Source organism: Anomaloglossus baeobatrachus, chromosome 3, assembly GCF_048569485.1.
Source record: "Anomaloglossus baeobatrachus isolate aAnoBae1 chromosome 3, aAnoBae1.hap1, whole genome shotgun sequence".
Taxonomy (NCBI): Eukaryota; Metazoa; Chordata; class Amphibia; order Anura; family Aromobatidae; genus Anomaloglossus; species Anomaloglossus baeobatrachus.
This window is the reverse complement of record NC_134355.1, coordinates 186,681,224-186,699,735: the sequence shown is the minus strand read 5'-3', so window position 1 is coordinate 186,699,735 and position 18,512 is coordinate 186,681,224. Positions and strand designations below refer to the sequence as shown.

The 18,512-nt window shown below is 47.5% G+C and overlaps 1 protein-coding gene across 1 annotated transcript in view; it reads right to left on the bottom strand.

Annotated features, from left to right (window-relative positions):
• The window catches only part of LOC142296262 (dihydroxyacetone phosphate acyltransferase-like), a 119,446-nt gene that overhangs the window by 30,640 nt on the left and 70,294 nt on the right, over positions 1 to 18,512 (bottom strand). The window contains exon 12 of the mRNA XM_075339632.1: positions 5,510 to 5,650. Coding sequence (XP_075195747.1) covers positions 5,510 to 5,650 — 141 coding nt within the window. The remainder of the gene's footprint in view (positions 1 to 5,509; positions 5,651 to 18,512) is intronic.

Below are 18,512 nucleotides of genomic sequence, written 5' to 3'. Positions count from 1 at the left end.
ATTGTGGGAAATATGTCGATTTGCCTTACATAATTCAGCTCTCAGATCATACACATGACACAGATATAAAGATGGCTGCCATTTCCTGTTCTCCACACCTTGCTTGGAATGCAAGGAATGAAAGAAGATACCATATAAGGGAAGACCCCTGGTCAAGCTAGAAGACCAACCCAAAGATCAGATGACATCACAGACCAAACCATCAGCATGGATGCACCAGATGACGTCCCTCCCATCACCATGGTTTCATCCACTGAAGTTAGACGCACCCATCAACAGCAACACGGATCTACCCATTGGCTAGCTCATAAACTGTCCCACTAAATGGGCATATCTGAACTTGTGTACGCCCCTAGCCTATATCAAGAGGATGCATGCTTCTCCTCAGTCTGTTCGGTGCCATCTTTACTGTGACCAAGAAGAGATTTCATATCCGACTGTCTGGTGTGAATTCTTTTATGCATGCACTTGGTATATAACAATTCGGCCAGGCAGTAGGCAACTAGTGATCTCTGGTTAAGAGTTCACCCTAACAGTACCACCCCTGCTTCCTGTGACCCGCTCTCCACTGCTGCCCCCATAAAATGGACTCCATATTTTTTTACTTTTTTTTTTCTCCAAATCAAATTTGGGGTGTATCTTATAATCCGCTACGTCTTATAAAACGAAAAAATACGGTAATACCCAATGACGTTTTTTTACATTTTTTCACATTACACCCACAAACAAATATATTTATTGGGTTTTAATTTGATAAACCAACACTGTTTAGCAAGTACTTGTGAGGTCTAATGGAAATTATAGGTTTTTCTTAATATTTAACAATTATAAATAGGAAAATTATTAAGTGCATTGTATTCAGCCCCCCCCCAAAGTCAGTTCTTTGTAGGACCACCTTTCACTGCAATTACTCCTGAATGTCTTTTGAGGTCTGTCTCTACCTGCTTTGAACATCTGGATAATGAAAAAATTCCCTATTCTTTACAAAATAGCTCTAGCACTGGGAGATTGGATAAAGAGCATCCGTGGACGGCAATTTTAAAGTCTTGTCACAGATTCTCAATGGCGTTTAGGTCAGGACTTTGACTGGGCCATTCACATACATGAATATGTTTTGAAATAAACCTTTCCATGGTAGCTCTTCTTATGGCGTTGTTTCAGATTGGCTTTTTTCTTGACACTTCTATAAAGACCAAATTTATGGAGTATACGGCTAAAGGGTGCTTTACACGTTGCAACATCGCTAGCGATTGCTAGCGATGTCGCGTGCGATAGCACCCGCCCCCCGTCGGTGGCAGGATATGTAGTGATCGCTGCCGTAGCGAACATTATTGCTACGACAGCGTCACACGCACATACCTGCTCTGCGACGTCGCTGTGACCGCCGAACAATCCCTCCCTCAAGGGGGAGGTGCGTTCGGCGTCACAGCGACGTCACTAAGCGGCCGGCCAATAGAAGCGGAGGGGCGGAGATGAGCGGCCGGAACATGCCGCCCACCTCCTTCCTTCCTCATTGCCGGTGGACACAGGTAAGGAGATGTTCGTCGTTCCTGCGGTGTCACACATAGGGATGTGTGGTGCCGCAGGAGCGATGAACAACATCGTACCTGCTGCAGCAATGATATTAAGTAAATGAGCGACGTGTCAACAAGCAACGATTTTTCACGTTTTTGTGCTTGTTGATCGTCGCTCATTTGTGTTACACGCTGCGATGTCGCTAACGGCGCCGGATGTGCGTCACTAACGACGTGACCCCGACGATATATCGTTACCGATATCGCGGCGTGTAAAGCACCCTTAATAATTATCCTGTGATCAGATTCTCCCACCTGAGCTGTGGATCTCTGGCAGCTCCTGCAGAGTGACCATGGACTTTTTGACTGATTTACTAATTAGTGTTCTTCCTTGTGATATCAGTTTAGATGGACGGCCATCTCTTGGAAGATTTGAAGTTACTTTTTCAATTTTTGTATGATGCATTGAACAGTGCCCAGTAAAGCCCGCTTTACACGCTACAATATATCTTACGATGTGTCGGCGGGGGTCACATCGTAAGTGACGCACATCCGGCATCGTAAGGTACATTGTAGCGTGTGACAGGTACGTGCGATTGCGATTGAACGGTAAATGTTCATTGCATACACGTCGTTGAATCCTGGCGAATTGCACGTCGGGTTGTTCAATGTTCCCGAGGCAGCATACATCGCAGTGTGTGACACCCCGGGAACATTGAACAGATCTTACCTGACTCCCGTGGCTCCAGCCAATGTGGAAGGAAAGAGGTGGGCGGGATGTTTACGTCCCGCTCATCTCCGCCCCTCCGCTTCTATTGGCCGGCTGCCGCGTGACGCCGAACGTCCCTCCCACTCCAGGAAGTGAACGTTCGCCGCCCACATCGAGGTCGTATGGACGGGTAAGTACGTGTGACGGGGGGTTAATCGTTTGTGCGGCACGTTCAACAAATTGAACGTGCCACACATACGATGGGGGCGTTGCAAATCGCATACGATATCGTATGCGAAATTGCACCATGTAAAGCAAGCTTTAGATCTTCAGAGTGTTGTTGTTTTTTTTAAATAACCTAAAACTGCTTTACTCTTCTCCACAGCTTTATCACTGACCTGTCTGGTGTGTTCCTTGCTTTTCACGACACTGCTTGAGCCCTAATGTTCTGACATCCGAGGCCTTCACAGAACAGCTATAAGTTATACTAAGAATAATTTATACACGAGTGGCCTCAATTTACTAATTAAGTGACTTTTGAAGGCAATTGGTCACTCAGGATTTTATTTAGAGGACTACAGGGGACTAAATACAAAAGCACATCACAATTTACAGATTTATATATTGAAAACATTTAGAAAGCCATGTATTCCTTTACCCTTCACAAATACTTGTTGCTTAGTGTTGGCATATGACATAAAATCTCAATAAAATACATTTAAGTTTGTTGGAGTAGTGTAAAAAAAATGGCGGAAAGGTTCACAGGGTAAGAGTTCTTTTTCAGCGTTCTGTATCTGTCAATTCTGCAACAAAACCTTCAGGCCTCGGCTAAAAAGTTAAAGATGAATCGATAAAATCTGTTGGTGACCTGAAGAGGGCTGAACACAGGAGATGTTCTTACAATGTGAGATATTTGGAGCAATATTGCAGAGTGGGCCAGATTGAAAGTTCTTGATATGCTAAGCTGATAGACTCCTACCCCAAAACACTGAATGCTGTGCTAAATTCAAAGGGTAATTCAACAAAGCTTTATTTTAAGGGTGTGCATATTTATGAAACCACATTATTTTAGTTGTCTTTTTCCACCCGAAAAGATTTGTTAATTTTTCAATGGATTAGTACAGATTTGGGCAACATTAGATTTGGAAAACGTTCTGAAATGTTTCTTAACATTATTTTTTTACATGATGAAAACCTGGCATTTTATCAGGTGTGTAGACTTTTTATATCCACTGCACTTCCTATATTGGAAAACAATCTGGACGCATAAAGTGTTCGAATATTGAAGTATTAACCCCTTACTGCCCCAGCCCATTTTGGTACAGTAATTTTTTTCAATTTTCTTTATTCCTGCTTTGTAAGAGCCATAACTTATTTAATATTTTTCCATCCGTTTAGCTAGTTTATTTAAAAGATTGCATTTTGGGGGCCAAATTGTATTTTTAATAATTCCAACAGTTTGGGGTATTCAATATGTTAACGTTATTGAACTGTTTTAGCAAAAGAAAATACTGTATTTTCCAGCGAATAAGACGACTTTTGAACACCTGAAAATCTTCTCAAAAGTCGGGGGTCGTCTTATACGCTGGGTGTCATCACTTTACACACATCAAAAGATATTTTCACCTTTCCTCCGTGCCCGAGATGCCTCCAGCTGCTTCTTGCAGTCTGCACACAGACCCCTCCGTAATAGCGTCTGGTGTACGGAGTGGCTGCTGCAAGATGTTGTCATGGCTTTACTACATTTGAATGCTTAACGACGCCACAAACCATTCAACTGCAGTAAAGCGCTGACAGTAGCGGCGGCCCTGTATATTGGCCGCACTTTACTGCAGTTGAATGCTTCGTGGCGCCGTAAAGTATTCAACTGCAGTAAAGCCATGACGACATCTTGCAGCGGCCGCTCCGTGCACCGGACGCTGGAGGGGTCTGTGTGCAGACTGCAAGAAGCAGCTGTAGGCAGCTCAGGAATGGAAGAGAGGTGAGAATATCTTTTATTGTATGTAAACAACTGCAAGATAGGGGACAGATGGGAACCAGCAGGAGGACATTACTAAACAATGGGCTCATTACTGCACGGGACATTAAGGCCCCGTCACACTAAGCAACATCGCTAGCAACATCGCTGGTAACGAACAACTTTTGTGACGTTGCTAGCGATGTTGCTGTGTGTGACATCCAGCAACAACCTGGCCCCTGCTGTGAGGTCGTTGGTTGTTGCTGAATGTCCTGGGCCATTTTTTAGTTGTTGCTGTCCTGCTGTGAAGCACAGATCGCTGTGTGTGACAGCGAGACAGCAACAACTAAATGTGCAGGCAGCAGGAGCCGGCTTCTGCGGAGGCTGGTAACCAATGTAAACATCGGGTAACCAAGAAGCCCTGTCCTTGGTTACCCGATATTTACCTTTGATACCAGCCTCCGCCGCTCTCACTGCCAGTGCCGGCTCCTGCTCTGTGCACATGTAGCTGCAGCACACATCAGGTAATTAACCCGATGTGTGCTGTAACTAGGAGAGCAAGGAGCCAGCGCTAAGCAGTGTGCGCTGCTCCCTGCTCTGTGCACATGTAGCTGCAGCACACATCAGGCAATTAACCCGATGTGTGCTGTAACTAGGAGAGCAAGGAGCCAGCGCTCAGTGTGCGCTGCTCCCTGCTCTGTGCACATTTAGCTGCAGCACACATCGGGTTAATTAACCTGATGTGTGCTGTAACTAGGAGACTGGGGGCTGGTCACTGGTTGCTGGTGAGCTCACCAGCAACTCGTGTAGCCACGCTCCAGCGATCCCTGCCAGGTCAGGTTGCTGGTGGGATCGCTGGAGCGTCGCAGTGTGACAGCTCACCAGCAACCTCCTAGCAACTTACCAGCGATCCCTATCGTTGTTGGGATCGCTGGTAAGTTGCTTAGTGTGACTGGACCTTTAGGGACAGAGCAAATTACTAAACAATGGGGACATTACAGCAGGAGGACATTATTACACAATGGGTCACTTACTGCATGGGACATTACAGCAGGGGATTTCACTAAACAATGGGGACATTACTTGGGTTGGCTTACATTCGAGTATGTACTATATATCCCAAACTCTATATTTTAACTGGAAAAGATGAGAGTCGTCTTATACGGCCAGTATAAATATTTATTGCGATGCTAAATAAAACAACTAAAGTAGATATATACCAAATAATTAGTAGGGTCAAAAACTACACCATGTAAATATTGGTCTTCTATTTATGCTAAGTTCTGATACATCGAAAAAAAAAATAATTGTATAACGGAGTAAACATACCTGGTAACCTTCTAAGAAAGGCTGGAACATTTTAAATAAGAACATAGCTGTATTCTCTCCATTCTTAGTAATTACTATTTCATGTGGTGTCAGATGAACTATATCACACTTTGATAGCAGGAAACTGCCTTCTTCAAAATCCTGTAAAGGAAAATGGCCTTTAAGTTTAAATTGTGCGACTTAACTGGTACTAAAAGTCACAAAAATTCTGTCATATGAATCTGGGGTGGGATGTACTTAGCAGAGCAACTATATGACCGTAGCTTACATAGACTTGTGATTATAAAAAACCCAAAACTCTCCAGGCAAAACATATACATTGGTTTTGATCCTGAGGGGGTTGCATAAGGGGGGCTTTGCACACTACGACATCGCAAGTGCGATGTCGGTGGGGCCAAATCGAAAGTGACGCACATCCGGTGTCGCAGGCGATATAGTGTGCAAATCCTTTTTGATATGATTAACGAGCGCAAAAGCGTCGTTATCGTGTCATCGGTGTAGGGTCCGACATTTCCATAATGCCGATGCAGCAACAGGTACGATGTTGTTTCTCGTTCCTGCGGCCGCACACATCGCTGTGTATGAAGCCGCAGGAGCGAGGAACATCTACCTGCGTCCCGGCTGCAATGCGGAAGGACGAAGGTGGGCGGGATGTTTACGTCCCGCTCATCTCCGCCCCTCCGCTGCTATTGGCCGCCTGCTGTGTGACGTCGCTATGACGCCGCACGACCGGCCCCCTTAGGAAGGAGGCAGGTCGCCGGCCAGAGCGACGTCGCAGGACAGGTGAGTGCATGTGAAGCTGGCGTAGCGATAATGTTCGCTACGCCAGCAATCACAAGATATTGCTGCTGCGACGGGGGCAGGGACTATTGCGCTCGACATCGCAGCATCGGCTTGCGATGTCGCAGCGTGCAAAGTACCCCTAAGGCATAAAGAATGAAGGTCTAAGGAGGGGATGTTTGTAGAAATTGCCAAGCCGGGGTAAGGAAACTTATAGGCCATGCAGTGCTCCTCTGAGAAATTAAATATGCAAATAAAATAGTCAGAGAGGAAGACGACTTGAACGCTAGTGAATATTGACCCTTTAACTAGCCTTGCCACATGACTAAGGATAAAAAGCCAAACCAGACACTACATTTGTAAACAGGTATTTTGAGGTGTCTGGTTTGGCTTTTTATCCTAAGTCATTAGGCAAGGATCGTTAAAGAGTCAATATTACTTTTAGGATTGCTACCCCAATAAGTGAAACTAGCATTCTTATCTGCATATTTACAGAGAATGAAAGAACACCCAAGAGTTAATCTCTATACCTTGTACTGACTCCTAAGTAATGACTATAGTTTTCCTTTAACTGTTAAAACTACAGTCTTTTTGAAAGGGATTTCCCACCCACCATCTTACAAAGAACAAGAATAACCAATTTGAAAGTTCTCCTTAATGGTTGCATTTATGTTTATCAATCCCACAATATAAAGCAGACAAATAATATAAGCTTATAACTGGCTGGATGTGATAAAATACATAAAATACTAAAATACTTTAAATATTAAACATTTTTCTAAATACAGTCAGTTAGCAAAAAGGTATGCTTTATCTACTGCACTCTATCAGAATTTTCAAGATGGCAACTGCCATCTAGCAGTATGAAGCCATCCTAGGATGAACAGCATGAAGAGCATCTGCCAGACAGACGTACTCCCCCTACACTGCACTAAAGGGGTTTATCTTCTCCTGAAGTCCACTCCACTCAATGCCCTGTCAGGCTGACTGAACAGAGGAATGCAAGTTCAAAATTCCTGACAAGACACTGCTCTGACCTAGCGTATATGTCTTGAGCACATGTTAATCCTATAGCCCGTATTACTGCGTGTCCTCTGAAATATAGGACAGGTGAACACTGATTTATGGCAATTGTGATCTGTAAAATCCTGACTGAGTGCACTACATCAAGCATGCCTTTTTGCTAAATAAAGGTGTTTAGAAAAATGTTTAATATTTAAATGTGTATTTTATAACAATTCTCCCAAAACCTCTTTAATTAAGCTTTGCAGTGGAAGAAAATCACTTATCTACATTGCTTGAGTATGTGTTGTTTTTTTTTTTTTCAAATGTAAACTTTTTATTGGATTTTTCACTATTAAAGAGGATGATCACTACTTGGACAACCGCTACTCATTGCCCTTGTTCACCCCAGTAAAAATAAATAAACCTATACTCACCTCCGGTGCTTCCGCAGTTCCAGTGATGTCTGAAGTTGTGTTGCCATGACCCACATAACATTGTTATGACATGCGAGCCCCAAGACTAATCAGTGCCCGGCATCGGTTTCCCCGCTTTCGAACATTTGAGCAGGATGTGCACTGACTTCTTGCTCAATCTCCGAAGGCGGGGTGAAGGAAACTGATGCTGATTGGTCGTGGGGCCTGAATGTCATAATATCACACTGGCCCTGGGAACGCGACTTCAGACATCACTGGAACTGCGGAAGCACCGGAGGAGAGTGTAGGCTTATTTATTTTTACGGGGGGCGAACAATGAGAATCAGTAGGGGTTGTCCACTACTTGGACAACCCCTTTTATAGGTAAAACTGTACAGTTTTAATAAAATGAGTTAACAGAGTTGCATAACCTTAAATAAGAGAAATAAGACAGTGGGGTAGGAGTCTGAGAGGAAGATGGAAGGGCTGGATTCAGAAAAATTCAAGCACACTTGTGCACACAGGGTACATACTAACAACACAATTGACTCACTTTGTTGCATAATTATTAGGCAAATGAGTATTTTAACTATATAATTTTTATGCAGGTTTTCTAACTCCAAGCTGTATAAACTTTAATATTTATTGGATGAAGAATATCTGGTTATGTGTATTTGTGTAATGACGAAGGATGTGTCCAAAGGACATTAACACCCTTCACTAAGGTGTGCAGAATTATTAGGCAACCTGTTTTCCGCAGGCAAAATGGACCAAAAGTAGATTTATCTGACTTTGAAAAGTAAAAAAATTGTTATAAATCTTATATAGTGATGCAGCACTCTTGATATTGCTAAGATATTGGGGCGTGATCACAGTACCATCAAATGTAGATATTTGGTACCATAAGAAGGGAATTTTGTTTACTTACCGTAAATTCCTTTTCTTCTAGCTCCAATTGGGAGACCCAGACAATTGGGTGTATAGCTATTGCCTCTGGAGGCCACACAAAGTATTACACTTAAAAGTGTAAGGCCCCTCCCCTTCTGGCTATACACCCCCAGTGGGATCACTGGCTCACCAGTTTTAGTGCCAAAGCAAGAAGGAGGAAAGCCAATAACTGGTTTAAAGACCAATTCAATCCGAGGAAACATCGGAGAACTGAACCATACCACATGAACAACATGTGTACCCGAAAAAACAGAAAAACCCCGAGAAAACAGGGCGGGTGCTGGGTCTCCCAATTGGAGCTAGAAGAAAAGGAATTTACGGTAAGTAAACAAAATTCCCTTCTTCTTTGTCGCTCCATTGGGAGACCCAGACAATTGGGATGTCCAAAAGCAATCCCTGGGTGGGTAAAAGAATACCTCATGATAGGGCCGTCAAACGGCCCTCTCCTACAGGTGGCCAACCGCCGCCTGAATGACTTATCTACCTAGGCTGGCGTCTGCCGAAGCGTAGGTATGCATCTGATAATGCTTGGTAAAAGTAAGTAGACTCGACCAGGTGGGTGCCTGACACACCTGCTGAGCCGTAGCCTGGTGCCGTAATGCCCAGGATGCACCCACGGCTCTGGTAGAATGGGCCTTCGGCCTTGAGAGAACCAGAAGCCCAGTAGAACTGTAGGTTTCAAGAATTGGTTCCTCGAGCCCCCGAGCAAGGGTGGATCTGGAAGCTTGCGACTGTTTACGCCGACCAGCGACAAGGACAAAGAGTGCATCCGGGTGGCGCAGGAGCGCCATGCGGGAAGTAGAACCTGAGTGCTCTCACCAGAACCAACAGATGCAAATCTTTCTGAAATTGATGGACTGGACGAGGACACAAAGAAGGTGAGGTGATATCCTGATTGATATGAAAATGGGATACCACCTTAGGGAGAAATTCCGGAACCGGACGCAGAACTACCCTGTCCTGGTGAAGGACCAGGAAGGGAGTTTGTATGAGAGCGTTGCTAGCTCGGAAACTCTCCTAAGAGACGAGACCGTTACTAGAAGGCCACTTCCCGTGAAAAACGGGAAGGGAGACATCCTTCAAAGGCTCGAAAGGCGGCATCTGGAGAGCAATTAGAACCTTGTTCAGATCTCAGGGCTCTAACGGCCGCTTGTACGGAGTGCTGAGAAGACAAACTCCCCGTAGGAACGTGCGTACCTGAGGAAGTCGTCGTTTCTGAAAAAATACAGATAGCGCTGAGACTTGTCCCTAAAGGGAACTGAGCGACAACCCATTTTCCTACCTAGATTGCAGGAAGGAAGGAAACATAGACGATGCAACCGGCCAGGGAGAAACACCCTGCGCCGAGCACCGAGATAAGAACATCTTCCACGTCCTGTGGTCAATCTTGGCGGACGTTGGTATGCTAGCCTGTCTCATGGTGGCAACCACGTCCTGAGGTAATCCTGACGACACTAGGTTCCAGGACTCAATGCCACACCATCCGGTTGAGGGCCGTAGAATTCAAATGGAAGAATGGCCCTTGAGACAGCCAGTCTGATTGGTCTGGTAGTGCCCCCGGTTAGCCTACCGTGAGGCACCACAGAACCGAGTACCACAACATCCTCGGCCAATTTGTAGCGACGAGGATGGCGCGGCCGCAGTCGGTCTTGATCTAGCGCAGTACTCTGGGCAACAATGCCAGAGGTGGCACCTAAGGTAGCTGGAACTGCGACCAATGCTGAACTAAGGCGTTTGCCGCCAGAGCTCGATGATTGTGAAACCGTGCCATGAAGCTGGCACATTGTTGTTGTGCCGTGACGCCATTAGATCGACGTCCGGCCTCTGTCAGCGGCGCCAGATCTCCTGAAACCCGTCCGGGTGAGGAGACCATACTCTTTCGGCCACACCTCAGCGACTTAGGAAGTCAGCTTCCTAGTTTTCACACTTGGGATGTGAATTGTGGATATGGTGGATGCCGTGTCTTCCACCCACATCAGAACCTGCCGGACTTCCTGGAAGGCTTGCCGGTTGCGCGTTCTTCCTTGGTGGTTGATGTATGCCACCGCTGTGGAGCTGTCCGACTGAAGTCGGATATGCTTGCTTTCCAGCCGCTGTTGGAAGGATTGTAGGGCAAGATACACTGCTCTGTGTTCAAGAACATTGATCTGAAGAGTGGACTCTTGCTGAGTCCACGTACCCTGAGCGCTGTAGTGGAGAAAAACTGCTCCCCACCCTGATAGACTCGCGTCTGTCGTAACTATCGCCCAGGACGGGGATAGGAAGGACCTTCTTTTTGACCAAGAGGTGAGAAGAAGCCACCACCGTAGAGATTCCTTGGCCGCCTGAGAAAGAACGACGACTTTGTTGAGGGACGTCGACTCCTCGTCCCATTGGCGGAGAATGTCCCATTGTAGTGGACGCAGTAAAACTGCGCGAAAGGAACTGCCTCCATTGCTACCATCTTACGTAGGAAGTGCATGAGGCGTCTCAATGTGTGCGACTGGTTCTTAAAGAAGAGCTTGCAGCCCGTAGTGAATGCTGTTTGTCTAGCGGCAGCTTCACTATCGCTGAGAGAGTAAGAAACTCTATGCCTAGATATGTTATCGATAGGGTCGGGGTCGGATCTGACTTTAAAAAGTTGATGATCCACCCAAAACTCTAGAGAGTCTCCAGCGCAACGTTCGGGCAGTGTTGGCATGTTTCCTAAGAGAGTGCCTTGACAAGTAGATCGTCTAAATACGGGACCACAGAGTGACCCTGAGAGTGCAGGACTGTGACTACTGCTGCCCTGACCTTGGCGAAGACCAGTTGGACTGTCGCTAGCCGGAAGGTAGAGCTACGAACAGAGGGTGTTCGTCTCCTATAACGAAGCGTAGAAACGCTAGTGCTCTGGATCAATCGGCACGTGTGGATAAGCATCCTTGATGCCTAATGATGCTAGGAAATATCCTTGGGACCTTGAGGCGATGACATGGCGGAGGGATTCCATCCGGAACCGCCTGGTGTCCACGAGCTTGCTGAGCATTTTTAGATCCAGAACGGGACGGAACGGCCCGTTGTTATAGGTACCGCAAAGAATTTGGGGTAAAAACCGTGACCTTGTTCCTGAAGAGGAACGGGGGTCATCACTCTTTCTGCCTATAGAGTGCCCCCTGTTTGCAGAAGAGCAGCGGCCCGGCCGGGAGGTGGAGAAATTCTGAAGAATCGAGTTGGAGGACGAGAAGTGAGCTCTATCCTGTACCCGTGAGACAGAATGTCTCACACTCAATGGTCATTGACCTATGGCAGCTAAATATCGCCAAGGCGGGAGAGCCTGCTACCGACCGAGGCCGCAAGTCATGAGGAAGCCGCCTTGGAAGCGGGTTTTCAGACTGTCGCTTTTTTGGGCGAGACTGAGCCCGCTAAGAATCTTAGCTCCTCTGATCCTTTTGAGTCCACATTGGACGAGGAAAAATGGGACCTGCCCGAGCCTCGAAAAGGCCGAAAACCCCGACTGCCTCTTGCTCTGTTGGGGTTTGTTGTGTCCGGGCTGAGGAAAGGATGAATCCTTACCCCTGGACTGTTTGATGGTTACACCCAACGCTCACCAAACAGTCGGTCAGCAGAAAAAGGCAACTGGTTAGGCAACCTTTTTTTTTTTTTTGGAAGCAGAATCTGCCTTCCATTCACTTAACGAGCAGACCAGGCTCTGCTTAAAAACACGGAGTAGCGGGGGCTACCGCCGCACGGTTCGCAGAGTCCAGGACAACCTGAATCGCGTAAGAAACAAATGCAGACATTTGAGAGGTTAAGGATGCCACCTGCGGCACAGATGTACGTGTAACCGTGTCAATCTGTGTAAGACAAGCTGAAATAGCTTGGAGTGCCCCAAGGGAGAGAATGCCGGAGCCAACGGTGCGCCGACAGCCTCATAGATGGATTTCGACCAGAGATCCATCTGTCTGTCAGTGGCATCTTTGAGTTTGCAGTTCCATCTCCCACTGCAACTATGGATCTAGCTACAAGCCTGGAGATTGGAGGATGCCGCTCGGGACATTGGGTCCAGTCCTTGACCAAGTCAGGGGACAGGGATAACGTGTATCCTAAGCCGTTTGGAGAAGCGCATATCTAGATAAGCGTGGTGTTCCTGGACTGCCTCTCTGAAGGCAGAGTGGTCCAGAAAAATACGTGAAGCTGACTCCTCCACTGGAGGAGCTGTGAGAAATAACCCACATTCTATAGATGGACGCTATAAGATTATTTACTATGGCGTCACAATCAGGTGTATCCAGATTGAGAGCGGTCTCAGGATCAGAATCCTGAGCCGCTACTTCCGCCTCATTACACAGAGAGTCCTCTGGTAGGACCCTGATGAAACCGAGGCCGCTCATAGCGAGCCCACTTAGGCTGTCTGGGACTGACGTCCGTGCAGAGCCGTGACTCTGGGATGCGTGTGACATTCCCGGAGCTGTTAGTTATTCACACTGAGGGGGGCCATGGATCAATGATTCAACAGTGCCCATATTGTGAGAGACATGTCCGGACTGCTAGGCTTCTAGTATCATAGCCATAGTCTCAGAAAAACTGTCAGTAAATACTGCAGACACCGTCCTCATCCCCTGGCCATTAGTGCATACAATGGGAGTCTATGTACCTGCCGGCCGTATAGCCGTACATGCTGTACCAGCTGTATAGAAAAACATGTGGTTCTGCACCTTTGTTTTACACAGAGAATATGCTGATAACTCCTCCGCATAATCCAGGAGGGTATATACAACGTGCGACCAAACAGTGCAATGTATATAGTACAAGCATATCTATAAGTGCACTTCTGCACTAGTGGGGTTAGCACCACAGGTGCTGCTTAACGCCTGTTACAGCGATTGTGTGACTATCAGAATGCCAGGGTCTTCCACACTTGTCTCTGTATCGTACAGAAACTGACACTAATGGCTGCCGGTGTCCTTGTAGAGAAGGAAGCCGTGGGCGTGCCTGAGAAAGTGCGGGAATCCGGATTCACAGTGCACACAGTGAGAGGGGTGGAGTATGCAAAACATACTCCAGCTCTCAGCTCTGCTCTATGCAGCGTCACGCCCCTACCCTGACTGTCAGGGCTGTGGGCGGTAACGAAGGGAGACTAGGCCCAGAAGCCGGGGACTCGAGTTAACAGCGCGGCCGCCGTAAAAGCGCGGGCCGCGCTGAAGTCCCCGGCGCACCACAAGTGCCAGCCGCGCCGCAGTTCCAGCGGCCGGCGCGACCGATTCATAGAAGTGGCCAGCGTCCCGCCCCTCTCCTGACTGGCAGGTCTGGGGGCGGGAACGAACGGAAGCAGGCCGCAAAAGCCGGGGACTCTAGTTATCAGCGCGGCCGCCGTAAAAGCGCGGGCCGCGCTGAAGTCCCCGGCGCACCACAAGTGCCAGCCGCGCCGCTGCCAGCGGCCGGCGTGACCGATTCCTGGAAGTGGCCAGCGTCCCGCCCCTCTCCTGACTGGCAGGTCTGGGGGCGGGAACGAACGGAAGCAGGCCGCAAAAGCCGGGGACTCTAGTTATCAGCGCGGCCGCCGTAAAAGCGCAGGCCGCGCTGAAGTCCCCGGCGCACTACAAGTGCCAGCCGCGCCGCAGTCCCAGCGGCCGGCGCGACCAATTCCCATAAGTGAGCCTGCTTCAGCAAAGCTGAATGAGGCCATGGCACAGGCGCCGCAGCGCTGATGTCCCCCGGCGCACTACAACACCCAGCATGCTGCGGTGTGAGCGCCAAATGCACGGGGACACAGAGTACCTTGAGGAAGCAGGGCCATGTCCCTGATGTACTCCGCTCCATCCAGCATCTTCTCCAGGGGCTGTAGATGGAGCACGGTCTCAGTGCCTGGAGACCGGTAAATCCCACTTCACCCAGAGCCCTGTAAAAAGGGATGGGGAAGGAATCAGCATGTGGGCTCCTGCCGCCGTACCCGCAATGGGTACCTCAACCTTACAAACACCTCCGACATACAGTGGAGTGAGAAGGGAGCATGCTGGGGACACTATATATGTCCTCTTTTCTTCCATCCGACATAGTCAGCAGCTGCTGCTGACTAAAAAGTGGAGCTATGCGTGGATGTGTTGCCTCCTTCGCACAAAGCACAAAACTGGTGAGCCAGTGATCCCACTGGGGGTGTATAGCCAGAAGGGGAGGGGCCTTACACTTTTAAGTGTAATACTTTGTGTGGCCTCCAGAGGCAATAGCTATACACCCAATTGTCTGGGTCTCCCAATGGAGCGACAAAGAAAATCTGTTTCTCGGTAGTCTTCGTTGGGAGACACAAAACTATGGATAGTCTGCTGCCACCTGGAGGCCTGACATTAGTATTACATGAACTTAAAAACTGGCTCCTCCACAGGAGACAGCCTCCTCAATTTTGTAAGAAAGCAGTAAGAGGAGAAAAAGAAATAACAAGAGAAGGACAACGTAAAAATCATGCCAAACTGGCAACAAAGGCAATTATTGTGTTCCCCAATAAAGACTAATGAGAAACAGATTTTACGTTGAGTACCAAAAATCTAAATTTCTCGATTGCTTCACTGGAAGAGAAAGAACCATGAGACATCCTAAAGCTGTCCCCAGAGTGGGAAAAAATATGAACTTACTAGAGCGATTTAAGTGGAGGCCTGAACCACAGCTGCCTGCAAATTCTTCCTGTCTAAATTTGCATTTGCTAAACCAAATTTTGAAGATGTATGAACTGATGCCCAGGTAGTCACTTTACAGAGCTGCAGGACCAAACCCCAGTGATGGACCACCCAGGAAGCCCCTACCATGGAGAACAGGGGCGCTCTTTGACTTATAAGCTTGAACAATTGCCGTCCTGATCCAGCAAGAAATACTTGCTTTCAAAGCGGCTTGACCGAATCAGATTGCCTAAACGGGAGGAGGGGGTTGACTTATAAGTAGTACCGTACAGCCCTGACCACATCCAGACAGTGCAGTCTTTTATCCATTGGGTGAGACGCAGTAGGGAAAAAGGAAAGCAATACAATGTACTCGTTAACAAGAAAGACGGAAACAACCTTCGGAAGGAAAGTTGAAACCGGCCTCAGCACTCCGTTATCCTGATGAAGCACAAGGTAGAGAGGATGACAAGAAAGGGCAGCCAGTTCTGAAACCCTTCTAATTGAAGTAAAGGCTATAAAGAAAGCTACCTTATAGGACAGTAGCAGTGTTGAAATCTCCTTGATGAGCTCAAAAAAAGGGAAGCTGAAAAGCCTCCAAAACCAGGTTAAGGTCCCAGGACTCAAGAGGTGGCCGATAAGGAGGTTTAATGTGGTATTCCCAGGAGAAAAGTTTTTATCTGTGGATCCACTGCTAAATTCTATGGAAACAAAAAAAACAGGGCAGAAACCCTACCATTTAACAGAGCTAAGTACTAAAAAAGTGCAAAAGACAGCAGTAACGGCAAAGAAATTATCACTGGGAAGGTATCGGAAGACTAAAGGCCCAGTTACAAGCAACGACATATCTAACGATATATTGCCGGGGTCACGGATTCCGTGACACACATCCGGCATCATTAGCGACATCGTTGCGTGTGACACCAATGGACGGCCGTTAACAATCAAAAATACTCACCTTATCGTTGATACGTCCATTATTTTCAAAACATTGTAGCTTGTTGAGGACGCAGGTTGTTCGTCGTTCCCGAGGCAGCACACATCGCTACGTGTGACACCTCGGGATCGACGAACTGCAGCTTACCTGCGGCCGCCGGCAATGAGAAAGGAAGGAGGTGGGCGGGATGTTACGGCCGCTCATCTCCGCTTCTATTGGGCGGCCGTTTAGTGACGCCGCACGAACTGCCACCTTACAAAGGAGGCGGTTCGGCAGGTAAGTCCGTGTGACGACCGCTAACCATGTTGTGCGCCACGGGCAGCGATTTGCCCGTGACGCACAACCGACGGGGGCGGGTGCTTTCACCAGCGATATCGCTGCGTGTAAAGCCCCCTTTACACCAGCGAAAATATGCTCTCCAAGTGCGATATTAAATACAACGTGAAGAAGGTTTACACGCTCTGATCATTGTCAGAATGACTGAATCCAACAGACCTGATCTCTTTAAAACCTTGGCTTCAACAGCGATAACAAGTTTGGGCGATGAAGAAGAGGCTAAGAAATGTTGCCTAGAATATTGAGGACATCCGAACACCAAGCTCTTCGGGGCCAATCTAGAGCCACTAAAATAACAAGAATCCCCTCTGCTCTGACCTTCTGGAGGAGTCTGGGAAGAAGAGATAGAGGTGGAAAAAGGTATGACAGCAAGAACTGGGACTAGGGGATCGCTAAGGCGTCGGCCCCAACCATCACAGGGTCCCAAGCTCTTGCAACGAATTTCAGCACCTTGAGGTTTAGCCTGGAAGCCATTATATCGATATCTGGCATGCTCCAATGTTGACAGATTTGACCGAACACCTCCAGATAAAGAGCCAATTCTCCCAGTTCTATTCGCTGGTGACTTAAAAAGTCTGCCGCCCAATTATCCATTCCCGGACTGTAAACTGCAGAGATAAAGGCACCTATTTTCAGCCCAAGCCAGAATCCTTGCTACCTCCAACATGGCAGACTGACTCATTGTCGCCACCCCCCCCCCCCCACCAGCACCAACACCACCAAGGGATATAAGCTCCCATTGTGATGTTGTTTGACTGAACCCTGATTGGCAATTCTGGAAGTAGGTACTGCCAATTTGGAAGAGCCAGATAAATATCCTGCAGCTCCAGAATATTGCTTGGGAGAAATTTCTCCTAATAGTTCCATGTCCCCTGGGCTGAAAAATGATGAAAAAGACTCTCCTCCTCCTCCCCCCCCCCCCTTACGTGCAGGTAAGCATCCTGGATGGTTATCACTGATAAAAATTTGCCTGTTTCCACAGATCAGAGCAACTCCATCATGAAATGACGTAGCCGCATTTACTTGTTGAGACACTTGAGATCTAAAATTAGCTGCATGGAGCCGTCCTTTTGGGGATAATGAAAAGATCTGAATAGAAACCCCTGAAAAAGTCTTAAGGGGGGGCCTTTGCAATCACCCCTGCCCACAGGAAACAAGATATGGCTTGATCAGAACCAGATCTTAGGCTAAGAGAAGCAGGGAAGTGAGACCTGAAAAAACAATCTTGTAAAATAGAGGAGAACTCTATTCTATAGCCTGAGGAGATCACATCTCTGGACAAAAGATCACTGACTGTTCCCAACCACACGTCCTGAAAAAGGAGGGGAATGACCGTTTGGGGTCTGCCCGTCAAGCATTGACCATTTTGTTTTTCCTCTGGAGACAGAGGCCCTACCACCAGGCCCAGCAGGGTGCCAGATAGGCAATAACCTATAAGAGGTTGTTTTAGAACCCTGGGACGTGGGGAAAGGGGGGGGGGGTGGTCTCTGATGGACCAAAACACCTAGAGCAGGGATACTGCTGAGAGGGCAAAAGCTGCAAAGCTCCACAACTCAAACAGCCAGGTGACTCTAGTCTGAGGCAAAAGAGTACTTTTATCACCTGTTGCAACATAAATAATTTTTTCCAGCATGGCTTCGAAAAACTGAAAAGTTAACCCTGTAAAGGATTTCTTTGAGGCTAAATATGCTCTCCAAACCTTAAGCTGTAACATGCAGGGGATTGCCACACAATTACTTACAGCCTGAGCGGAACACTCTGCTTCATCAAGAGTTGCAGAACAGAGATATTTAGCTGCTTGCGCAATCTGATCTGCCACCTCAGCTAATTTCATTGGACCTAGCTAAAAAACTGTGTTGCAGGTGCTTAGCCCAAGCTAACAACCTTAGCAACCCAGGTAGTGGTGAAGAGCAGACAAAAGGGCATACATTGCCACCTCAAATGCTGACTTAGCAACAGACTCAGTGAGTCTATCT